This window comes from Corvus hawaiiensis, chromosome Z, assembly GCF_020740725.1.
Source record: "Corvus hawaiiensis isolate bCorHaw1 chromosome Z, bCorHaw1.pri.cur, whole genome shotgun sequence".
Classification (NCBI taxonomy): domain Eukaryota; kingdom Metazoa; phylum Chordata; class Aves; order Passeriformes; family Corvidae; genus Corvus; species Corvus hawaiiensis.
This window is the reverse complement of record NC_063255.1, coordinates 72,279,606-72,306,798: the sequence shown is the minus strand read 5'-3', so window position 1 is coordinate 72,306,798 and position 27,193 is coordinate 72,279,606. Positions and strand designations below refer to the sequence as shown.

The 27,193-nt window shown below is 37.5% G+C and overlaps 1 protein-coding gene across 4 annotated transcripts in view; it reads right to left on the bottom strand.

The window, feature by feature from the left end:
- The window catches only part of EFNA5 (ephrin A5), a 207,830-nt gene that overhangs the window by 36,364 nt on the left and 144,273 nt on the right, over positions 1 to 27,193 (bottom strand). For all 4 annotated transcript variants that reach the window (XR_007200868.1, XM_048291201.1, XM_048291203.1 and 1 more), the window contains exon 2: positions 3,160 to 3,452. Coding sequence is in view for 3 of the 4 variants with exons in the window: in XM_048291201.1 (XP_048147158.1) it covers positions 3,160 to 3,452 (293 nt within the window). In the remaining variant the exon portion in view is untranslated. The remainder of the gene's footprint in view (positions 1 to 3,159; positions 3,453 to 27,193) is intronic.

Genomic DNA, 27,193 nt, shown 5'->3' with positions numbered 1-27,193 from the left:
AATTTACGTTCCCTTCCAAAGGACATTAAAATCATTGTCACAACACTGTTTTGTTTCTGCTCTCTATATATTTCATTTGCTTCTGTTTTGGTAGCAATACTATTTTGTTTGTTTTCAGGCTAGCATATGCTAACCTGAGATGAGCACTTGATAAGAACTAAGTAAAAATTTAGACTTCAGGTCAGATCTATTATTTACTTTCCCCAGCCCCACACTGTGCACACCCTAACTAAATAAAAGTTAATTTCTCTGTAAATATTTAATAACCTTTTCTTCTTTCAAAAGCAAACTCAATCAGTACTTTTTGATTGCATGACTCTAATGTTGAATTCACTCTCTCAGTGTAAATTTGGTATCAGATGGGTAAGATTTTTTTCCTTGCATTATCCTAGAATGAACATGCAAAGAATGGAGATCCGAGTTCATCTGAGCAATATGTGAAGGCAACGGCATAACAAAGAATGATGGTATTTTCCAAATGAACAGTTTAGACAAAGAGAGAGTGATTGTTCACAAATTATTTAATTTTCTGAATATAATGGAAACAAGAGAGGCAAGCCACATCCTTAAAAGGTAAACTGTGAAGATTTTTGACAAAGCACCAGACAGTAATTAAGCTAACCAGCCACTTCATATTTCTGTCTTTTCAGAGGTCTAGACTACACAGCATATTTTGTAACCCTTTGATAGAACATGCCAGACCGATCCTATACAGTCAGTTTTCCCTCTCTGCTGCAGAGGTTTCAGATCTGCTGAACAAAGGAAACCTTTCATGGCAAACCAGTAATTTCTTTAACATGCAGATGCAGAAAGGTAACAAAAGTGGTCTCCACAGCCTGAACCAGGACCTGCTTACAATTTTGATGAGGGAACAAGGAATAACACTTCACCATCTTCTATCTTCAGTATAGACTAAGAGAAAAACATTCCAGGATGGACAGCTGTGGCTTGAGGTCTTCATATTATTGTTAACTTATCGTATAGTGCTTCCCTGAAATTCCTGCAATGTCAAGCTTGTTAATGCCCTCGGCAGAGCAAAGGATGAAGGAAAAAAATATTTAAACTACAGAAAAGAAAGAAAAATGCTTTTATGTCACTAAAACACAAATTTAATTTCAGCTAAGCTTAGCTTAAACTAATACTTTACATGTCTTTGCTATATTTTTTTATATTTTACCTTTCATTTAAAAAAAAAATTCCATATGAATGCAGTTTGATACCATAAAGCTCTTTAAATTTTAAAGTTCTACAGAACAATTGTTTTGAAGGGAGCCCTTGACAATTAAATGAGTATTATAGATGTTTAAATGCAAGTTATATAATTTTTAGTGACATATTGAATTTGAGTATAAATGACGAAAACTAGGCATAAGCAACCTGGGTGCACTTAAATAACAATGTCTTGCTTGAGAGTTTAATGGATTCTGTATGTTCTAGCAATGAAACAATTAGACAGCCCAAGCTGAGGTTTCTCATATTTTTTTCCTTCACTTTCATGTTTGGATTTCACCTTTATTAAACATTTATCTTTGTTTCTTTGTTAAAAATTTAGAAAACAAATTATTTTTTTCAGGCTTGCAGCTGCTTATGCCATTCCACTGCTACATTTTATTGAAACCTTGTTATGATAGACTGCATTCCTTAGCTTAACTATTCCTGCTTTTTTGACTGATGATGCTCTGGAACTGAATTTAAAAAACTAACAAAACCAAACAAATATCCACAAAAAAATTGCACTGTTCCAAGGGAGCCTGATATCAGAATTTTGAATTACACAGAAGTGACGCAAGTAGAACTGGGCCTACACAATACAGATTTGTTTATCCTTGAACATTACCTACTTAACTCTGATATGGTTATACTATTTCTCATATCAAACCCCAGTTTTAAAAACATTATGTAAAATATTGTTGTTAGTATTAGTCTCATTATTGTGCTTCAGAAAAAGAACAAGACACAGTTTTTCTGATGAAAAAGCACCACTCATTACAGGTTTTTACTTGATGGAAGAAAGTAATTAATGGGAAACTACTCACCAGGATTGTTATTTCCCTGTAGATTATGGAAGGGAAAACAAAAATCTCAATGTTGAAGAAACAAGGCTGAAAACAGGGATCATACATACTCAGTTTCTCTGGTGAAATGAGGTGGAATGACTGTTTCACAGTAGAAACACCAGCTACACGTATGAAAGCTATATTTATTGGGATCTACAGTCTATCTAAAGCTTTCAACTCTGTAGTCTAAAACTAAAAACAGGAAAAAAGTAAAGCTGGAGCAGTCAAAACTTGTTAGGAGTGAAAGCTACAGGTACAAAATTAATTGATGAAGTAAGATCTGTGTTGGAAGTGTTAAACACATGAGATAGTTGAAACTATATGACCTGCACAGTGGAGTCAGGGAATCCATTTGCTTAACCCACTGTGTTTTAACCTCCTGGTGTTTTCACTTCCTTAGACCCACATGACGTGTGTCTCTGGGTGCCTGGAGCAATCCTGATGCAGATCTCCTCACCTGCTTGTGTCCTTCTCCCAGAGCACTCCTATTGCCATGCTGACGGAAAGAGCTCACCATGAAAAAGTTGTGGGGGGAAGGAAGGTAGAAGAACAGAGCCACTTGGCTAGATACTAGGATTGTTTAGCCTGAGAAATCATGGCTTTAAATACCACTGGACTACTGACATCAGCAGCATAGTATCACTTAAGAACTACACAGACCTCACTTTCCTTGGGTGATAAATACTACAGAGACAAGAATATTTCATCTAAGCAAGTAAGAAAATTGAGATATTCCACATGCAAAGGATTAATTCTTTTTCCTCATATTTGGGGACAATTTTTGTCCTCTCCTTCTTTCCCCAGTTCTCCACCTCAGAGTGCTGAAATAAATGAAATGGTGCATTTTGCTTTGAAAGTCAGCTGTGGTTCAGTGAACAGGCTGGCATGCTATTTCATGTGAGAAAAGAAGCTATGACTTAGTGTCATTTTCACGAGCTAGTTTCCTAGCTAATGTATCTGGGGATAGTTTAAGCCTGCATTCACTGTAAGACATCTGCATTATATACCATTTGCCCCTCTGTATTTTCACAGAGTTTAGGTGAAAAATCAGTTGGGTTTCTTATACCTGCTGTGCAACAATAGTAAATCTCTCTATACTCACAGATGTAGAAATACTCCCGGCCTGGCCTGAACTCAAATCCCAGTGAGAAGGGTGTGAAGAGCTGAAACTTTTCTGAGAACTTCAATGGTCCATTTGGGGAATGCGGCCGATTACACTCCCACCTCTTGAACCCTTTGGAAGTGTGATCACAGGAGCTGTAGCCATCAAAGTTCACCATGTACAGAACATAGCGTTCGGTCTTATCTTCTGGCACTGAGTCTTCATAGTGAGGGCAGAACACATCCAGGTAGTCATTGATGCAGACATCAATGTGGTAGTCACCTCGCTGGAATCTGAAATCACAGGAAGAGTTCAAAAGTAAGCACGGTTATCTCAGGATGACCTTGTTGCAGGGTGACATTCTCATAAAAAGGGCATCACTAATGGCACTTCATTTCACTCCAGTCATGCAGATTCACTCTCAAAAATTACCCTTACAATTCACAAGAGCTATCAGAGTCTTATTACGCAGGAATACGATAATACAACCTTTTTGAAAAAGGTTTTGCTCTATTCTTTCACAACATAAGTCTGTTGCTATGACCCACCAAGTTATAGACTATCTTTCCCTATGGTTTAGTGAACAATAAACAAAGAAAGTGTCTGTCTTACTTGGTTGAGTTATTTTTTAAACTGAAGAAACAAGAAGCAGCAAAGAAGCCAAAACTGTGTCAGCCTTCCTAAATCAGTGTCTATATAAACATCTGCATATGCATGAAAATAAATAACCCAAACGTATTCTTTTCTCTGAAACAGGCAGTAACCACCCCTGTGCTGAAAGCTGATTTAACTGCACGTACTTATAGTTACTACAAGAATACAAACAGGTTACTCCTTCATCATAATAAGCAACAGTTTGCCAAGATGCAAAGAAAAGTCTGTATTGCTTTTTAAAGAGATTTAATAATCAGAGCTTCTCCTTTGCCAAACGTATGCGTTGGAAATGTTGCTGTGTTCGAATAAAAGGATTCTGGGATACAAATTATCAGCACTCAGCCTAATGTGACAGATCTGAATGAGTGCCAGCTGAGAAATGCAGTGCAAGGCACCAGCCCAGATGCATTTTATTATTGCTGTTATTATTACTGATGACTCCTTAGAGATGTGGGATTCTTGTTTGTTGGGGGTGGGGAGGATTTCCTTGTTTCTCCCCTGCATGTTTCACTTACATTACTTTTCTAATGCCTGCCATAGTGTCTGGAAGAAACAATGGGGACAAATTCACTGCCTTCATGGGAGCTTATACCATGATGGATTTAACGACTCCATAAACCAGGTCTGTGCATTCATTAAACTCCCTGGGGCAGCTAAAGAAACCAACCACTGACCTACTCCACTTCAGGCTGACTGGACTACTTGTAGCTTCTCTCTTTCACAGCTGAAGTTGTCAAGTGTACCACAGAGCAATAAAAAGGCCATGACAAATTTAACAATAATACTTCTTTTTAGCTGAGGGGCATATTTTAAACACCTGATGGGCTTGAAATCTGCCATCTGGATCCTTCTATCTAATTTCAGAGAAAAAGCAATGATTTGCTGGCCCTCCAAGGATAAATTCAGAGCAAACTACACGGTTTCATATCCCTACAATAATTTAACTTCAATAAAATAGCTTTTTAAAGTGGAGAAACTGAATACGCATCAAAGCATGATGTATCTGTATAATTTCAGCCAGTGCACAGCCTCACAGTTCCACTCTGTAACATGTAAAAACCTTTTTAAACCATAGGTCTTCCAGGAGAATTTACATTTATCAAAATTGTTGGTCAAGATTTATATTTTTGTACTCCAGTGCTTTCAAAATCTGTCACCTGAACAAGTACTGTCTTAACACATTTGCAAAAATGTGTTGTTTTCAAATTGGCATCTGTTCTCTGAATCAGTTAGCAATATGCCATTTCTTACGGGTAATGAAAAAGAGTGTAAGGTACAAATAGAAAAGCTGCATTCAGGCAAAGATATCTCTATTTATTTTTTTAAATTACAATTTTAGTAAGTAAAAATTGATACATACTTATATATAAGTCTGTTTGTGTGTGGACAGTTGGTTTGTTTTAACCATGTAGGTGACAAGTAATTCAGGTTTCTCAAGAGGCTCTCAAGGTTACTTCTTTCATCAGCCTGTGCCTTCACCATAATGCCCAATTATGCTTCTGTGAGACAAACTATATGCTTCCAGAATAATATTTATGTAATATATTCAAGACCAGACTGACCCTCTCTACTATTAGACTTTTACAACACAAATAACCCTATGTGAACTGCTTTTCCACACTATTTTAAAAGTCAATAGAGAGCAATAAGAACTTCTGAAATCCAACTCATCCAGGCTCTTTAGTACACTGTAATGAGATGAATCACACTTCCAGAAGCAGCTAATTCTCTCCTTTAACCAAAAGGAGAGTCTACAGAGACACTTCCCAGACAGTGTCTGTACTGTAAATAGCTGAATTTGAGGGGAAGAATGCAACTGCACAGCCCATGATAATGGAGATGATAAGTACAAGAAGACAAACAGCTATATGTGTGATCACACCTTAATTCCAAGTTAGCAATGAAATCAGACTTGTAATCTGCACCAGTGAAATGGTGCAAAAAAAGAAAAATCTAACCTCATCTGACTCCATCTTGGCAAAGTTTCCTTCTGTATTCTTGTTAAATAAACAAAACCACAATGTAACTATCCTCTTTGATCACTGGTATTTTAGTAGATTCCTTCTTATTTCTTTTTTCCTAAGTGTTGAAACAGTTGTGTCTTCATTCATTCTAGTACACCCCAGACTCTTAAGTACTGCCTGCAAAGCAGGTCTGAGATGAAGTGCATAACCAAGTCCTTTTTATCCCTGCGTCTTGTCCTCCCCGTTCCCCTGTTCTCTCAACAGTTTCATTCCTCAGTCATCTGCCATAGCTGGAAGTGTTTACATTTATGTATCTACAAAGGGAAGGAGATTGTGCATATTTTAAGTGATCTAAACTGGCCTTTAGCCAATATTGTTGGCACAGGAGTGAACCTCCTCCAGGGAAAATACGTACTAAGGTATTTTATCAAGCAGCTCTGGGTGAAGTCTCTTTACTCCAGGTTATTAACCAACTAAGAATCAGAGAGCAGGTATTTATTTCGTCTTGCAATATCCTAAAGAAGTCAGTAATCAAAAACTCAGCAGGTATGTTAAAGAGATGTAGAACTAATTTTATGTTTCCAAAAGAGGCTACATCATCTCCAACTTTTCTGTTAGAGTGAACTGAGACCATTCCTGTTTCTCCAGCTACAAGCAGCATGTTGTATTTACCTCCTCAAAGAGGAAAGGTAAAGTCTCCTAATCTGAACAGAAAAGGAAGGGATGGCCACGAGTAACTCACAAAAAAATTCATCAGCTCAGCCCTCAAAACTGTTAAAGGAAATACTACATAAGCATTTCCAAGAATTTAAAACCACATTTGAGTGGAAAACACTTAACATTTCCAGGCTGAAAACCTCTTACTTAGTAGTGTAATGCCAGGTTTTAGAGTGAAATAAAAGTTCCATTTCAAATTAAAGCACTGATCAACATTAAGCCATCTACATACATTGAGAAGCAAAACATTTAAAGGGAAGATGGAGTCCATTAACAGACATATTTGCAGATAGGACAGCAATAGCAGATGTCCTGTCCCCTTTTCCAGTTCCATTCCAAACAGAAACCTTGCTAGCAATGTTACTGCTGTACTTTCCCAGTTAGGTCTTCATCCTGTTCTGGCAGGTCCTCACCCAGACTCCCATGCCTTCTGGAACCATGTGGTTAACAGGGTCTTTATGCAAAGAAGAAACTATCTCTATCTAGATTTTACATAACAGAACATTGTGTTGTGGTAGAAACCAACAAAAAGGCTTCTCCAATAATCAGACAGAATCTACACACCCTCTGGCAAATAATGTCATTTGTCTCCATGCACACAGCTATTCTTCAAACATAATTAACCTTTGGTTTTTGTCAGGTGGCAGTCAAAGAGTGTCTTGGGAAGTTGCAGACTACAAAGCCAATTATTAGGCAGTAGCATTATAAAAGCAATTTTGAAGACAGAGACAGAGAGTTAAGTAGCTTCTACACCTAAATATTTCCGTAACCAACAAAGATCAGCTTGCTACACAAAACTTGAACACTGCTTCCAGTAAAGACTGTCCAAACAAAATTTCTGTGCTAAAGTGCCACTGGTGAAATATCCAGGTATTCAGGGTGCAGAGAGAGAAATTCATGGTTATTTTAACCATAGAAAAACAAGACTAGCAAAACATTTTTTAAATAATTAGTGCCTTCTGTATTCTATTTATCCATTAAGAAAGGGATAGTACATGCCCTGTGTGCATGCTTCTCTTCATAATTTAAATTCTGAAGCCTAAGTGACTAATCTTGAACTTAATAACTTTGCTGGTCACTGAAACAAGAGACAATTTATTTTAACAGATATTTAAAATGCAATAACAATTTTGTTTGGTTTCTCTCTTTCTTCCTTTCTTTGTTGGAATAAACACTACAAAAATCCAGTTTAAGAATGGCACAAATAACATTAATTGCTCATTTAGATAGATAAAAAATTTCAATAGCTTCTGCTTGTTGCTTCCCCTACAAATCCTATTAGTTATATTCTATTGCCCTTCCTGTAGAATTGACATACCAGATGCTCTACTTCAAGATAAGTGTACTGGAAAATTTGCCTTTTACTATGTCAACCTTTCTTTATTTGGAATCTGTTCTGTCATATGCATGAAGCAAGGCTTCACTGTGAACCGAAAAGACTCCAAGTAACTGCTCTGACAACAAAGGATGAAATTCTGGTTTTCAGTCAGGTATTGGAAGCGATCAGATGCAAATAGCATTTTGATGCCATATTCTGATGCCTGGAGTCTGCACAGCCTGTTAGCACCAATGTGCAGAGGACACTGCCACTGCTGAATGCCTTGCCCCTGTTGCCCTTTTCTAAAATGATAATCTGAAATGTAAAACAACATCAACAAAATTCACTGAACTGATTTATTCTTTGGGTAAATACAAACTACAGTTACCCACAATTCTTCAGAACAGCACAGCAAAACATTACTTGTCCTGTTTCCCAAGGAAAAAGGCTTCTGTGAGTAGCACATGCATACCCCTATGAATGCTGGTCACTCAACTCCTCCTTTTTTACCTTTATGGAGACTAAGCCACTTTTTAATCGAATTTAATGGAAACAGTGGGGTTTCAGGGGGAAGTCCATTCCTACAAATACCATGAAAAAAGCAGGCCAGGTGAGAAGATCCTGTAAGTATCCGATCAAAGGCTGAATCTCCAGTAGGTTAAATGTTATTAGACAACATAAACACCTCTTGCAAATGCTCTAGGCACAAGAAAAGCTTGAACTGGAAAAATACAGAAATAGATAGAAAGTTTTTTGTCAACTAGTTATGAAACTATTTGCTTAAATTATTATTAATAGAGAGATGAGTATAGGTAGTTATTTGCACACACAACAATACATAAACCCCAAACATTTTCTGGAAACTGTTATCATCATTTAAAAGGACAACATTTTAGCTGCTCTTAAGATGTGATCACGTAGTTATTTAGCATTCCACGGCACTGAGCTTGCCCATAGATTTTGTCTGTGTTTAGATGGCAATTATAGTGCACTAGGACCGTTCCAAGCTCTACTCACATGCTGTGACTGGAACACAGCAGCATAAATTGTGCCTTGTTATTCTTTTACACACTTCAAGCCCCCTTATTTCAACCAACTTAAAGCTGTTAAATGTGATGGGGGAAATCTTGTGGTTGTTAATTATCTGAGGGGTTGTGGGATTACGTGTACCATTTTACTGCAGATAATTTTAAAGATGCTATTTCTGTGCTATGGAAAAATAACCTCTTTAATGCTTTTCTGCTCTTTTTACTGGCTTTTGTCATAACATTTCATAAACTCTGTTCCCATAGCTCTGCTGACATCAACAATGATTCTGATGCACAAACAATGAAGCAATCAAAGAGCTATTTTAATTTTAGCTCTATTCAAACCAAAAGAAAATTCAACATTTTCCAGATGCTAAGAGAAGTGTGTTTGCTAACAGTAGCAAGCCAGTGACATTTTAGATCTCTAGCAGGATATTGCTACCCTGAGCAAGCAAACAAAAAAACCGTCTAATATAAAGAAGCAGTCCATGACCTTTCAGTGCTCAGGTTACAGTTTCACAAGTTAAAACAAGTTCAAGACACCATGAAAAAACACTATGTAGGACACAAAATCAAGGCTGTTGTTCAATAAAACAGTATTCAAAATTGTGCCTAGAAAAGACTGCAAGCTAAATACACAATGCAGAAAGAAACGTATTCTCTTGTCATTAAGTCCTCTATTCAATTAGCATTTATTGGAGTAATTAAATACTGGGAAAGGATGCCAGGCTAATTGTTAGATTATGATAATTACACAGCTTTGCTGTGCTACAGCTGATCAAAATAAGATGTGGTCACACGCACTCAGCTAAAGCTTCTCTGCAATCATCAGGCTTCCATGGGAAACTTATTACTATAATAAGGCCACTTATTACTAGTTCATTATCAATCAGGCAGAGAAACTTATTATTTGTACCCTTCCTTCTACTCTCCCACCCACTCTGCCGGAACAAGCCTCCCAAAAGGTTGCGCCCAGATCTCTGCCTTCATCTGGCTCCCTTCCATCATAATTACACAGCTGAGCAGAATCAGGCTCCTGCACTTGAAAGAGTTCATCAGACTTCAAATTACTCTTTCACAACCGGCTGCAAGCGCCTATCACATTTCCTGAAAGAGCCGAGTGATCTCCCTGCATTTCACTTCACAGGCATATGTGGGAGATCCACCTTCTCCTTTTAATCTTGCTATGTCCGTCTCATCTGGGAGATTTTTCACATTACTTGGGTGGGTCCAAAAGCAAAAATCAGAAAGAAGGGAGTTGTACTAAGATGGACTTAATGGAGAAAAAGCATCAGGTTTATGTGGCTTGTGTCCCTACAGAATCTCCTGCTTTTCCCCTTCTTACCAGCCAGCAGTACAAGAGAGGCATTGTGCCTTCCTGTTTGTAAGGCTGGGTTTTTTTCTTTTTAAAGAACAGGGTTCTCATCAGCTACCATTTTACCTGGTACTTCATCCTGCCTATTTAATGGAGAAAAACAAGTGATTTACTATGGGGACATGAACATGGGAAAAAACATGAAACAAATCAGTTTGACCTAGCATTCAGGTTTTTACAGAAAAGAACTCATTAAGCGCTGAGTAACTCAGAAGAGTCATAGAATGTTTGGCCAGAACTAAAGAAATACAAAAAAAAAAAAAAAATACTAAATTCATGAAAATTATTTTTACTCTGTGCTGATTAAAAAAATAAACCTTTTGAAATGTCAGAAGCACCTACTTCTACATCAGCAATTGATCTGGAAACTTCTTAGATATGCCAGGCCAAGGTTTACAACACTGATAAAATAACTAATCAAGCTTCACTTTCTGAAGCTTCTTTTTTCACGTACTTTTGAAGTTTACAGATATGCTGCAAGTGACCACTTACAAACTTTTAATTATCTTAATTTCCAGAACTAAGAAACCTCCTCAAAACAAGTCTGATAAAAGTCTTTAGGATTCTGGAGGAAAAAAAAAAATTCTTTTCTTTTTTTGTGTTTAATAAAGCCTGATTGTCAAAAACTTCCTGAAGTGCCTTGGCTGAAACACATCATTTGCAAAACAAAGAAAGCCTACATCCAGAAGGAGTCTTCTATTAGAATCATGGCAAAAAGACTGCAAAACACAGGGAGAAAGGAATAGGTTTTAATGAGAAAGGGAAATGTCCTATTTAAAATGTACAAGTTCTTTGAATGACATATCCCGTGTTAATTCCATTCACCTGAGAGACCTGAACTACCTTTTTTTCTGGTTCTATTGGTTAACAAAAATTTCAGTTGCATCATAACGGTTAACAGTGACAATTAATTTAAAATATAGTCACATATTTTATGTATTTTCATGAGTTAAAGGCTCTTTAAGAAAAAAATTCTATAGAAATGTGTTTACTCCACTTATGGTTAATAATTTCCCCTTACACTCATTACTATGTTTGTTTGTAGAGTTGGGTCCTTTACTGACGTTTTATAGCTAGCACAGCAGAAAGTTTTATTTTCAATGATAACTCAAACTTTAAAAATAGAAACTAAATGCTCTTCCATGGGTAGGTATGAGGAAGGGAATTGACAAATCAACATTTATTTCACACCTATAAATCTGAGTACTCCAGAGATTCTCAAGTACTGCAGCACCCTCCCTCACCCACTTCATATCATTCTGGACCTCCTAATCAAAGAGCTGGACAGTCTTCATGCTGTTTATTAAAACTGTTTCCTCAGACTCTGCTTTTGTAAAATTCCTTCAAAGCTGGCACACATGACTTTCACCCGATCTATAAGAACTTCTCTTCTGCTGCAACTTGTGAAGAACTTGTCGCATCTGGGGGGCAACAACAGTCATGCTGTTGATGATAAGGGTTATAAAGGGGTGCAACATGTCACAGCACTGTTCCCAATGAGGTCAAGCTTTCATCTCCCAGCTGTCCCAACTCTGATAGCTTTAAACCCCCTGGCTACAGTTTCTACCTGACTATTTATTTTCCATTGCTGTGGGCGTTTAACATGCAGAGATGGATGAAGAGAGAAGGGAAGCAAAGGTAAAGGAAAAGCTACTGTTCTGTCAAAGGCATCACTCAGATTTACAGGACAAACCGGTGTTGAAGCCTGGTAACATTAGCTGAAAGGTACCACACCCAACAAGGTACTACAGGCAGCCTGAGATTTGTGTTTGGAGCCACTAACCACATTTTGAATCCAAAATATCTGGCTTGAAGCCAATCTTTGTTAAACTGATTTATGGACACAAGCTCATTACTTTCGTTCACATTAGTACTACTCTGGAGTTCACCAGCAACATTTATCCCACTTCATCTGAGGTAAAATAAGGAGATCTGGAAATTACTGCTCACATATTTTTAAATGCGCTCATCAATATCCTGCACACATGACTCTACATTTGTCTGCTTTAGGCACTAACAACATAGAAGATGTCAGCTTCATCTTTTATTCCATGATTTTGCTTGAAAACACAAAACCTACCTCAGCCACCTCTTGCCTATACCAGAAAAATTGCAGTTTGCTGATTCATTTGCTTACATACCTTTCTTAAAAAAGCAGCCAAGTTTTATCTGAGCTCTGTTGTACTGACACATACTTTACTATCAGTCACATTTGGGAGAAAATAATATTTAAGAGTTTAAATTCTTAAAAACCAAAATAAAATTAACCACAGAAACCCCCCACAGGTAGGAATACTACTGAAGTGTCTGAACTGGACTCTAGCAACATGTGTTGACCATGTGTTGACCATGTGTCTAACCCAGAAGACAGAATCTATCAGCCTTGATGGAATGTGATTCTATGAGTGGTATTTGCTAACCCTGCCTGAGGCATGTGCTGACATCTGTTAATGGATATGGAGAGCAATGCCCTATCTGCAGAAAGGTCTTGCTTCTCACACTTACAAAATGAAAGGAAAGAACATTTGCCCAACAAGCATGTTGACCTGCACACTGAATAATTGAGATAAACGGCAGTCAGTTTCCACAAGGAAGTATATGTAGCGCAAGTCAGCTTCACAAATTTTCTTTCTCACTAATACATAAAAAGCAGAGTGATGGTTAACTTGTATAAACTTAAATCTCCATCTCTTCCATACCCCCAGGGAAAAAAAAAAAAACTGCATCAATTTGAGCCAGTCAATATATATGGGCAGCATTTGAGAAGAAACATACATTTTGATAAAATTGCTTGTCTGTTGCATATACCTACACTTGCTGTAGTATAGAAATGCTTTTCTCTGACATTAAGTTAAAACTGTTTATTATTAATCTCGCAATGTGTAAACAAAATAAATTTTAAAATATTTTGCGATCAAATTAGAATTTGGAGACTCAGACACCCTAATAACTTGTAACTGGTAAAATCTGCAACTTAATTTCCCAACATGCAAGAGTATAAAATGAAACTAACCCTTGAGATGTTTCACAGTATTTTTATGTTTAATAAACTGTGTATATTTTAACAAGCTCTGGTCATAATCCCCATCCTTCAGCTAAAGTGAATGAATCCAGACATAATATAAAATAGCATGAGAAAAATATAGAGGAGAAAAAAGCCCCCAGATCATAACAGACCCAGGAACATAGGAAATTTCAGTATGAAACCACAACTTGCTATTAAAATTAATAAACTATACATTCAAATACATTATCAAAAGTAATTTGAACTTATTAACATAAAACCCAAGTTAGAATAGCTAAAGAGTACATAAACTTGTTAGCAGAAAATTTGCTATCCAGAAAGTGGGCTTCAATCAATTAACTTATTTTTTGCTGTGTAATTGTCTTGTGTCTATTTAAGAGACTCATAGAAAAAGTATACTTTTTCCTGACATGGAAACAGCATTTTAGAGGAAGTTCTATGGAGAAATACAGTAATTTAACCTTTTTCCTTTTACCCTTCCATATTAGTCTCTCTTTTATGCTGGGCAAACTAGCAAAGGAACAACTGGAGTTTCAAATTACAGATTGCAGGAGCACAAAGTAGCACCTTTATTAATAATGGTAGAAATTTTTTCTTTTCATTCCTGTAATTTCTTCTAAAGACAGCATATGGATATAGAATTTTCCATCATTACTCTTGATACATACTGTCTTTAAAAACACCCAAGAAATTACAAAGATTATGATCTGATGTGAACCATTTTTTTTTAACTGAACAAGACTGACAAACCATGGAATTCAATGCAAACTTTATATTATTCCTCCCATCCCTTTTCAAATTATGAAGCTCCCATAACATGATTCCTATTATGGAGTTTTGGAATTCTTATTCCTTCAAGAGTGACAGAAACAGTCTTTCAATATGTACTAGTAAAGATTGAATTGATAAAATGTGCAAAACCTGCTCATTTACTTATATATATGTGTGTAACTTACTGACATAGGAGAAAAAAGAAAGAAAAAAATGCACAACTCTCAGATCAATAAGACGTTTCAGAGAAGTAAAACTGAAGCTATGTTCTTAATTTCCCTGTTGCATTTTTCTTAAAACTGTTTCCAAATTAATCTTAAATGAATTCTAATCTTCAACCTGTAGTGAAATCTCCTCATTCACACCTGAATTATGATCATGTCTGCCTGAAACATTGTAACTATTTTTCAAAGCACAGACACTAAGGTTTAGGATAAGAAGCAAAGAGTATCACAGAAAAATTAAAATAAAGATTTCTTTTCCTGCCCTCCCCCCTTCTTCACCCTATTTATTATAAAGGCACCAGAAGGCAGGTGTGAAGGAGGGAGTGCACAGGTATGGCAAAACCTTCCCATACTGGGAAAGCTTTACATTCTTCCCTAGATGTTAAAAATTAATTACTGAGCATACAAACGATTTCTTCCTTTCATTCTTACCCTAAAATACTAGTTCAGCATTAAAGAAACAAAACAAACCCCAAAACTCAAGAATTTAGTGTTCACAGTTCAATCGGATAGTTGGGGCATAAACACATAATCTGGTGCTAAGGTGTACCAGATAGACAGCTTGTGTGGGCAAAATCCCAGTCAGTGCACATCAACATGAAAAGCTAGAGAGCAGTCATCCTGGGCCAGAAAAACTCACATCTAGACCAACAAAATACTCCCAACACTGGCCAACAGAAGATATCAAGACTACATTAAATAAGTCTTATGTCCTCAGCATAGTCTCACAATAGCCATCTTTTGCATAGTCAGAGATTTGGGCTCTTCATGTTTAACAAAAGTGATGGATTTTTCTTCATCCGTTGGTCTGATTACCTTGAACACCAGTAAACTGGTCTGTGAATCCTTGAGTGGTACAGGTTGATTGCCAAACAGAAAAGTATCTACTTCTGTGCATTTCTGGGCCAGAGCCCTGACAATTTCTACCAGACATTCAAATCGTGCCATAATTTTCGTGGTAAAGGAAGTAATCTATAATCTGTGATGGTGCACTGTTGAAGAACAATTGATAATCATTGTTCAAATGATTAACATTTGAACACTTTCACCTTTGCTACCTGCAACAGTCAGAGGCAAGAGTTTTCCTCCTGAACCCCTCGGACATAAGATTCCTTTTTGAGGAAAAATTTACTTATTAAAGAAAATGTAAATCTTGTTTTCTGTTATCCCAAATCATTGATCACAATTTAAACCAAAATAAACAGCTTATGTAAAAGAATATGTTAAAAATCTCTGTTCAAATGCATCTAACCAGTTCTCCAGGGAGTCTTCCACATAAAAAAAAATTCCTAACAAATGAAGGCTGTCTAGTTTTCTACTGTCTGCTAATATAAGTAGCTAAGCTAATACAGGTAGCTAAGGATTGACTGAAACTGAATTCAGACCTCAAGATTTGTCCTTTCATCTTGTACATTCTGACTCACAACAAAAATAATGCAGCTGAAAAATCCTGTATCACATTTCAAAGACATCTTAGACTTTTATATTGTCTAACTTGTCCTATGCTTTTAGGGATGCACACTTCACAATCCATTTCTTTAGGAACACTCTTCTTTTGTTCAAGCTTTCTCTTTAAGGTTGCTGAGAGGTTATCTATGCCTAAAGATGTGTTGCAAGAAGGTTTACTCTGAAGCAAACTTGGTTTACACCTGCTTTTTCCACCACTGTTGCAGTGGGGATCCTGCAACACGCATATACACCACACAGCAAGAAACATCTGTAGAGAAACCAAATTCCTTTCTTCAAATAAAAAATCTTCTAAATTATGCCTTCCAAGCTCCCAGGAGTCAAAGGTAACAGAAACCTTTAAAGTTCATCAAACTTGCAAACATCATGCTGCAGATGGGGGCCATTTGCTTTTGTTTCCTAACTTTTCCCTTCATAGATTAAGCAGGGGGAAAAAAAATCTTAATTATTTTGTGCATTAAATGTGTCAAATTAAATACAAATCATGAGTTTAAACACATTATAAATAAGTTTTAATTTATTAAGACTCTAACTTAAGTATAATAATGCATCTATCTGCATTAGCTTTTACACCAAAGAAACAAAGCAGCCTGAATCTTCAAAATCCTTTAAAAAAAGCTTAATTGTTTCTTGAACTACAAAAATAAATAAGCCAATAAAAAAATTACTGCCTTTTGGTAAACTATTATACTGTTTTTGATGAGTTGTTAAAACAAGTTGTTTAACTGGTTTTTTTGCCATTTCATTTGAGTCATTTTGCCTTTGTTTATAAACTAGTTCTGTTAATGATCAAGCATTCTAAGCTTTTTACTGCATTTTCCCCCCTATTCACATCTTGGCATTTTTTTTAACTCTGGCATTTGAATGCCCTTAAATGTATGCTAAGAGATCTTTTGTTAGGTTACAGAATGGTCTGAGTAACAACGCATTAAAATTTATTCTTCATTTAAATCATGGCTATGACTGATGTAAAAAATACATCCTGACACAGTAGCTCCAAAGTTCCTAAAAGGTTACAGACGTGACTATTAAGGTCCTCTGTTCTAATAAGCAGCTCTCTTCAAGACAGCAATTAAGCTGATGCTTTAGAATTAAGCACACACAAAGCTGAAGGATTTAGGTAAATGATTAAATACTTTCCTGAAATGAGGCCTAACTGTACAAAAGGCACTCAACTAAGTAGTGAATCTGCATGGACTAAATGTAAAATTATTCATTATTATGCTGATGTCAGAGGAAAACTACCCCAGCCAAAGAAGAATGTGTGAACACAGCATTTTATGATATGAAACATAATAACGAAGAGCTTCATACTGAGAATCATTTATTACCAATATTATTACAGTAATTCCTCTTATGCCTTTAATACTCCATCTCCGGGAAACTGAACTACAGATATCTTAGCGGTCAATACTTGACTCTTAATCCACTGAGGGAAAGGGTTAAAAAGCTTTTACTTTAATGAGTGGGCACCTTTTATAGCACAAAAAAAAAGTTCTTACTGGGATTAACATTTTAAATATGGTTCTTCAGTCCATTAGAAGGTCATGACACTACCACCACTATCTCCACACTAAGCAAGATAACAAATGACCTGAGACTTTATCAATACTCTATCATTGATCTTTACCAGTAATCTGAATGTAGGTGGCAGCACATAATTCCTATGTGTTCAAACATTAAAGCTTAATTCACTTCACCCATGCAATTTTCTCGCTTTTACCTGTTGAGACGATGCTCTTGATTAAATACTCAGGCAGCAAAGGACTAAAACACTACTGGCTCCATTAGTATGAGCTCTGTGTGTGTGTGCTGTGTAGAAACAGACTGTTCAAATGAGTGTGCTGGTAACACATGGGGTATGGGATATCCTCTCTCGTTAACGCACTACAAATGAGTAAATTTGCGTAAAAGCTAACTGAAACCTGTTCTTCCTTTCAAAGTCAATTATTTTAAACTTCTCAACCTGAAACATAGAGATCATTTTCCAGTGCAGCAAAAAAGAGATGACTTCTTAATACGTTGGGGTTGATTGGGTAAACAGTTTTCTCATTTCTGCAGCCTTAAAATTAGATTTTTTTTTATCTGCTGAACATTGTTATTTAAATTCTTCAAAATACATAAAACTCAAGAATCTTTATTCTGCTGTCTAACGCTGAAAAAAACAGCCACTGTTTCCAAAATTTTATTAAATTGCAGTGGTAGCAAGTTCACATAGCTACGAAATAGCCACTTAGCAAGCTGAGTTCTTCCATCAACAAGTACAGAAAAAGAATCATCTTGACATGACTAATTACTTTAAAAAATAAATTACATTTGGTGTAAAACTCCTAGACTGTCTCAAGAATTAATTCTTGTATTGATTAATAATGGAAAGAATCTGTATTCTGAAATAAAAAAGTAAATCTTAAACCCTTTTTGTTTTTTATACTACAGAAATATTCAGAAATTTACATTATTAGTAATAACTTAGATATCAAGTAGACCACTTGGGCAGATAAACTCGAGAAGAATAGTATCAGCTGTGTGCAAAAATAATACAGGAGAACCAGAATTAATGACTGAAGGAGGCTGCAGGTAGAAGGAGCACATTGCCATTTACAAACACAAAGGCTCACGCCATGACATCTTCAAGTTGTATATTTGATTACATAGCTGACTGTTTAAATATATGTGTTTATGTATGAAAATAAATGTTACTGATAGAAATACAGAATTAGGTACACATTCACAACACATGCATGGTATACCAAAATAATGTCTACAATTTCATGCTACACACGAGGAACTAAAACTCTATTGCCTAGGCTAGTAAGCTTTCTCTTTTGAGCAACAGTTCATGCCTTCCGGAATCAGAGTAATATAAATAAGCATGAGCGCAACCTACCACTTCTGTAGAAGAAAAGAGGGTCTTAATGACAACAGTGGAGCAAAACAGGTATTACTCAAATACTTGTTGATAGGATTTAAGAATGCTCAAGGCCATCTTATGCTTAGGGCCACAGGAGAAATCAGCAGAGACCTAACCTAGCTAATTGTCTGCCTTGATTGTGATGATTCTGATTAGAAGAATAATCAGCTCTCAGCAGCCCTTAGGCAAAAATGCCAGCTGAGGGTTTGGGTTTTTTTTTCCTGTCTGATGATGGTGCACTGCAGAATGAATGCCAGATCACATCATTAAACCACTCTTCCAAATATTAAAGGCGTTCCTATATGAACAAAACCAATAACTCCTGTTGTAATTAGCTTGAACATTCTCCTTCTGTCATGTTGAGATTGCATTCATATACACCAAAAAAAAAAAAGGCTGGTCTCCAGTTTTTCTTGGATATGGAAACACAGTACACTTTAGGACTGAAAAAGAAGAGCTGTATCATTCCAGAAGTCCTGGACCAGCAAAAGGTTATCTAAGGCTTAATTAAATTATTGAGAGTTGGCTGCACATGACACAGAAAATAATTTTAGTTCTTTTGTATTGTTGCTTTGAGTGATTTTTTCTAAATATGTCCAACCATAATAAAACATCCACTTTCTTTTCTCTCATTGACTACCATTTTTTTCAATACATCAGGAAAACCTAAAGCCAGTCATATTCAAAACAGATTTTATACTGTGTTTTCTCAATACTGCTCTCTTCTGTATTATGGGACTTTTAGTTTCTGACTACAATAATTTTACCCTTCTATTAGTTGCTGCAAAAAAAATTGTGAGTATTCATTTGAATGCAAAGTAATAGGTATTGACAATTACATTCCCAGGCTAGTAATTTTAAGATGCACATTTTGTCACTATTTTTGTACCCTGGTAGATTAGCTGATTTAATGACTTCTAAAACAGTTAAGCATATCACACACAAAGAGCTTAAAAGCAAAGGAACAAAGGAGCTCAAAACAGCTTTTCATAATGATCTAGCTGTAACACACACAAAAGGAAAGCCTTAAGAGCAGCTTTCAGTGCTTCAGTTATGCAATAAGACCTAGGCATCCCTTCACAGAGCTGACTCAAAATGTGAACCTAAAGCATGTCTTCAAAACAATTATCTACCATGTGATACCGGCCATTTCATAAGGGAAAGCAAAGTCTGAAACAACTGATCTTTCATGTCCTCCCTTTAAGAATGTCCACATTAATAAAATTAAATATCTCATTGACAACAAGTCATAAATGTCTGAACAGCAAAAAAAATTAAAAGCAACAGTCACTAAGTACATTTGACACCTGAAGGTAATTACATGTATGGGAATCCTGACAGGAGCGATTTCTCCTGTGCCCATTTTGAGCTATCTGTCTTCTAGAAAGTTCACCGAAAGAATGTGTCAAACTGTCTATTAAAAGGACAACCAAAATATGCAATAAACACATCCATATTTTAGCCTCTGACCCTTGAAAGCCAGCACATTTTTTACATTCTTCTAGTCAGGATAAACAAGAATCAGCTAGCTGTGTGTATCTGTGCCCAGACCCGCTTGCACGGCTCACAGGTCTGGTCCAGGGGGAGATGTGCAGAACCCTTACATTTACAGCTGTCAAGTGTACTGCCAGAAATAATTTAACCAAAGAAGGAATGGGTAAATGTGTGAAAGAGCTTACTGCAGGCCTAGTTTATAGATCCTCGATGTGTCAGGAGACCATATGTCTTTGCCAAATAGAAATTTTCTTGAAATGGCAACTGTCCCCAGCACTCAGAATTCTGCACAAGTACCAAAAGACAGGCTTTTTCCCAATCCAACTTCCTCCAGCTGTCTCTCCTCAACATTGTAGTTGGGGCTCAAAGTATTCTAGAAACAGAAACTTTTTCAGATGGCTCAGTGTGAGCTGCTCATTTCACCAAGACTGCTAATGAACTGTAAACCCAACATTTTTGGTTCAGTTAACACTGGCATTCCAGCTCCCATAATATATGACAACACTGACTTACTGAAGCAAAACCTGCAGTTTTGACTCTTCTGTGTAGGCTTCACCTGCATAGTTTTGTTTTGTTAGCAGGATTTTCAGTTCATTTTTAATGCATATATACGCACACTCACATCTTACACCTTACCTTGGGGTAAACAAACATATGTTTATATATATTACTACAAGTACTCTTGTAGTAACTTTCCAATATGAAATCCAGTAAGCCACTCAACAATACTGTAATCAGAACTAATAGCTAATTAAATCAACTTTTGCTTGCATTATTGCATTGCTTTTTAATTTATTAACCTTGTTGATGCCTGTTGGTTTACATTGATGTGACTGACAGCAGAAGTCAAGGGAACTGTCTGTGCTCCTACAAAGCCTGGCAACTGCCAGAATCTGAGCCAGCCTTGCTGAGCCAGATCTTGCTGCTCTGTTTATCACCTGGTTCCCAGTCTCCAGAGAGGTGCTGGCGGACCTCTTACACGAAACTGTTTGTAGCCCTCTCCTCAACTCCAAAAATTGGTCTCTGGGCTAAAGGCTTTCTCCAGCCCCAAAAAAGCAGTGTGCAGTAGTAGGAGTGCACAGCAACACTACAGACAGCAGAAGAGCAAGCTGCTCACAGAACTGCCACATAGCCAGGCAAGGTTCGCATGAAGAAGCAGAGCATGAAAATGCACTACTTTCAAGGCTTGTAGCACTCAGTGTCTGTTTCAGCTGAAAGACACATCCCAGACCTTTCAGTACCCATTAAGACTGCAGAAGACTTAAACATCCTCTTGGTACAAATAGTAAAAGTCTCAGTGTAAACAAATGTTCCTATGAGCTTAACCAAACCACTTGTAACCCACAAGTAGTCTCATATAAGGGTCAGTGCAGAGGAGTTTCCTTACTCACTGACTTATTACAGCTTCAGGAAACAACTTAGGTTTTTGCACTCTAAATCCCCCTTGTCAGTAAGGCTAAGATTTACATCAGCAATAAACATTCAGCAAAAATGATTTGGATCGGGCTGGATGGGTTCCATCCAGTATCTGCAAAACTCTCACATTTTTGTTTACAGCCTGCCCTGATGGATTTTGCAGATTAACATCAAACACATTCATTGACAGCAGAACAACTGTGCTGAGTTCTATTGTTTCACTATTTGCAGCAAAGGCCTGTAAGATACTGTGTTCCTAATCCTAGGATAGAGACAATAGCTAGCTCTACACTCTTCTCTGTTTTAGTCTGAAGCTCTGACAAATCAAGGCTGTTATTTTCCATGCAGATGACATTCTCCAGAGCAGGGCTCATTTGACTTAAACACAGCTCCCACAGCAGGAAAGGTAAGCAACAGCAGACAGCTTTTAAGGCTTCACCCCTCTAACCTACTAACTGGGAAAGTGAACAGAAGCCCTTCACCACACCTACAGACTTCTCGGCAGGATCTTGAACAGCCAGAGGATTTTACCTCTCAGCCACTTGGTACTTGATGGGGTATTACTCTGAGTGAGACCCAGTAGGTGATGAGCACCAAGTGCCACAGCACAATGATGAGATTGCTACCACAGGGGCTCCATGAAACCCGGTTTTCTCCTGAAAAAAACCCTAATTTCTGCACAACACTGGCATAAAGAAGCAGCTCATCAAGGCATTTTGAGACACTGGAAAAGAAAAAACACATTAATAAACACATCAAGTGAGACCCTACTCTGATTATCCACCTTCTTTCCTTGTCCATTATGGCTGACAACAAAAGGCAGGTAGACAGCCTCCATGAGAGAAGACAAAGCACCAAGTGGTAGAGAAGGGACCTGAACAAACATGATCCAGTGTTGGCCACATAATAAACTTCCTGTGTGCAGTCCTACCTCAGGTCTTCTCTGCTAAAAACAGCAGTATATCACTGCTGTGGGAAAATAACCACAGGTGACTGAGCCATTTGGATACTATGAGGACATATAAATATCCTATTAGGAAGATGAGAGGAGCAGTACAGCCAACTTTCAGATTTATCTGCTATTCCTACAATTTCAACATTCAGTTTTGTTTTCAGCAATGCAATTTGAACAGCTGCACCGACAGGAGACTTGCCAACATCACAAGTAGTTTCTGCCACCTGAACTTCACCCAAATCTCTTCACAGAGTCAGAAGATAGAGAGGCTCTTGCATCAGACTATTTCCTTGCTGAAGCAGTCACCACAGGTTTCAGCTGAAAAGAGCTAGCTGTAGCATGTAGGATGAATAAATGTGTAAGAATTATTGTTGTGCAAGTAGCTTTTCAGTTTGAACAAGAGAAGCATTTAACTCTTATAATTTAATTAATATTTTCTAAAATTTAAATTTCCTTTTTAAATGCTGAAATGACTTTCACCTCTTGCAACTGGTTTCCCTGAAACCACTCAGTGAATTGAACCTGATTTTGTGGATACCTTTAGTCCACCTGAATCCAAGTTTTAATTATGATTTTCATGCAAAAAAAACCAGCTGAAAAATAGTACTCTGTGAAAAAATTTGATTTTCTTCCTCTCTCAGTAAATTCGAAACAGACGTTTCAGGAGCAAACATAGTAGAAGCCAACTCCTTTCACAAGAGGCAGTAGTCCCCTCATACAAATGGAGAATGGGTGAGAATATAATATGAGAAACAACAAACTAGTGTTTGGGATGCACATTAGTGTGTGAACATAATACATAAAAGGAGAAATGAGAAGATGGAGCCTAAGATTATGTTAACAAAGGACTAGAATTTGCTGTCACAGAGGTCAATTTCAGCTGGGCAAGGGCTCAGAGGTCAAAAGGAGTCCAAAGCATCCTCCTCCTCTTTCTCCACACCTGCTTCTGCACTGTGTTTCACCCCAGAAGTGATACCTGAGGCTTACATCTGCCCCAGCTGCCTTCCTGCTTCACGGCTAGTGATCCCTCCAGAGGGCAGCAGCCCTCCTTTCCGTGCCTCTTTTCCATTCCCTCCACACCCCCGGCTGTGGCTTTAGCTCGATGTCTGGGATCCAGCCGGCAGAACAGCACTGCTTGGTGGGCAGGAAGAATGGCAGGGGAATCCTTGCTGCCTCCCTGCAGACTGTATCAGGTCTCAAGGATGTGCTTGCCAAATGCACGTCACCAGGCATATGCAGCATTTGGCAGTTCTGCCTAGAAACCTGGCTGGAAGAGTTTCTTCCTCCTTTAACCTATTTTATTACTATTACTTTATTTTGTTTTTAATAACTGCATAATGTTTTGTTTAGGCACTTTACAGCCCTGCTGCCACACTGTAAAGTCTCCAGTGTGCACAGTGATGAAATGCCTCAGGGAGCTAGTTTTCAGAACATGAGGTAACATCAGCTTTGTAATTTAATTCCCAGTGCATTTAGCACCTTTGAGAATCAGAAATAAAATCAAACAAAGTTTTAGAGAGCAAGTTTCATCAGGTTATGAGAGGAAAAAAAAAGAAGAGGCCAGAGAAGAAATGCAACAGAGGTGGGTGACAACGGTCAGTGACAAGATATACTGGAATTTGCCCTCAGTGGATACGTTTATAGCATCAGCTGCCAAAGGTCAATGAATGCACCTGTATACTTTACAAGGAAAGCAAATGGGACAAGGCAGAGAGGAACAGTCACTGCCCTGCATCTAACACATTGACATAATTACAGAAGTCCTTCTGACATCCCTTTCTGATTGATTTCATATGCTGACCTTTCAAGTTGCCATCTTAGTTCCAACTTGTGAAAAAATATTCCAGAGATCATTTAGGAAAAAGAGCTGGACATTAAGAACGTGGCATTATCACAGAGCATGCATTCTGCAATTCCTAAACACATATAATGCACCAGCGACACCTTCTAGATTTCTTTTTCTCTGTAGTTACTAGGCTTGTAACAACATACTTCTTCATTCATGTTATAAACTGCATCTCAACAGCACAAAAAATACAATAGAGTCCGGGGTCTGGCAAGACTGGCTTGCCAAGTCAATGGCTTTGAACAGAATTACATCCAATAAGCAATTACAACCAGGCATGGCCCTTTTCTGCCAATCAGACAAGATAGGAGCTTTTCCTACCCTCATTTAACTTTTTACCTGTTACAAGGCAAAAGGAGTGATTTATAAAGAACTCAGAGCTTATCTGCTTTTTGACTTAGCACCTGCTTTGTAGATATTGATGAGACAAGAAAAAACCTTAAAGTGGATGAAAGAAGTCCCCACTTCTGTCACAAAGAAAGAGGTTGTGGACTCCATCCATTTTTTGCCTTGCCTTCTACTACTGCAAACTGAATATTTTTGCTCATAAGAGTATGCAAACTACCCCTAAGTGCAAAATGGATACAACACATAGATATGTTTTATGAATAATGAGCTTCAGTTGCAGCCTGTCACACAGAAGGCATATCAGCATAACCGATTTTTTGAAAAGTTGACTGAGTAAGGTATAATTCAGCAAAGGAAAAATACAAAAGAGAATATCTACACTTGGTATAACATTCCTTTGCATTTTTAATACATTGTTTGCTGGGGAAAACAGTAATTGAAGTTACATTGAATCATATTCCCCTTACAATTAACTCTGATCACTTCAAATGAAAAACTGGAGTATCCTGCCCACGTAATCTTTATTACCAGCCAAGTCCAAGTCCTTCTAAAAAGAGATTGTTTGTTGGTACAAAACACTCCAGAAAAAGCAGTATATCCATCTAAATATATTCAGTTTTTAAATTTCCAGTTATCTAGATCATCCAAAGGTATTTTGAAACTCAGATAAGTCAGACAAGTCATTACTCAAAATGAAAACGGTAAGCAATTGTATCATTCTGTACAATTCACAGGCTGTGCACAATGGACACCAATTTATTCTCAGTCAAGAATGTAGTCCTTATACACAGTCATGGGTAGTATTTTCCTTTGACTAACCATTCAAGCTGCTCAGTAGAATCGGGTGACTACTGCCATCCCTAAATTACCTAAGGTAAGAGGTAAATACTGTGGGTAATAGAAAAGACAGGGTAGCGTACCATGTATATTTGACTTCAATATATTCACTTGGGTTCATAAAGTCCTGCTAGATATGCATTACCACAGCTTTGTCAGCCCTACGTTGGCTCCAGAGGCACTCAGCAGACACTGAGTCAATCTCTCAGGTCTTAGATGCATTAGATAAACTTGAAGGCAGGACAAGTGTCTTTTTTCTAGCTTTTAGCCCCTTGGTAGCTCATGGGTTTTAAGTACTGCCTAGCCTTTCTCCCTCTCCACTCCAAAAGAAAATTCCCAGACCAATGGGGTGACGATGGCCCATGGTGGCACAGATCCTTATCACCTCCCTGCTCTGCAGCCCAGCACAGATCTCCCATTGCCATGCACGGCTCACGGTCTGGCGCTGGGTAACTGACATGACTGGGACCCCTCAGCTTCAGCACCAGGAGACCTGCTTCCCCCTTCACCTCCTGCACCTCTCAGAGCTTCCCAGATAGGAGGGCACAGCCCAGGCCCATGCCAGGTGCTTGTAGCTATGCCTGCATCCGGGCAATGCCACAATGACTCCTTGCTCATCGTGCGGCTGAAAAGCATAGTGACAATAGAACCCAGGATGCCTTCTTAGGCAGCAGACAACAGTAACAATCAATTTGAAGCACAACAGACATTAAACAAGTACAGCAAAAAGCTGATTAACTGATTTAATTAAGCTGATTTGTAAAAAAGTCAATTATCTAATACAGTCAATACCTTTAAATAACCATCTAACTTATTCAATGGCTCCTGCAAGATTGTATAGTAGAAAGTTAGACTAAGTTCTGAATTTCTCACCAAATACTTAGAGGTCTAAAGAAAGCCTAGAAATTGAGAAGGAACTTTCTGCTTCAGGCTACATGAATTCCAGTGTGTCCTACATACTGTAACTTCTTGATCAACAGTTTCCTGCAATTATTTCCTTTTCAAAACATTCTTTTTTAGGTTTGCCTTAATATACCTTGGATATATCAGGTGATCAATGAAACTACAGTAATTGTACTTCATGCTGAAGATCTTAACTGCATGCAGTTATTTGACAAGACAAAGACAGAAGCATTTTAGGTTCATGTAGTAAGCTTTTGGCTGAAGCATCAAGTCTTGAATTGAAGAATGTATCAAATAAACAGAAAACAAAACATCTGCTCCACTGACGAGTTGGTGTTAGTACTGTAAATTCAACTGCAAACTTTGTTCCAAGCATGCCACCCACAATGCTGCATGAGAAACAATTTAATACAGAAGGTCTGAACCTGTTTCCATTAATATCAGTGGGAATTCTATCACTATCTTAAACTAGATTTCACAAAACCTCTTGCTTCTTGGCTGCAGATTAAGAAATAAAATAATTTTTTAAAAAAATCAACATCTGAGTAGCTAGGCTTTCAGTTGTGATTTTTCTGATGAGTCTCACATGTGCTTTTAAAGCTCTCTTTTTTTTTTCTTTTTTTATTTTTTTTTCAGGTTTAGAGTAGCCTTTGGTCACCTTACAAAACAGAAACATTTCTGTTTACAACAGAAAACTTTTGTTTCTACTATGACAGCTTCAAGAAATGGAAAACAGAAAACCAATATAACCTAAGAAGTTCATTTGAAACAGCTGGACACT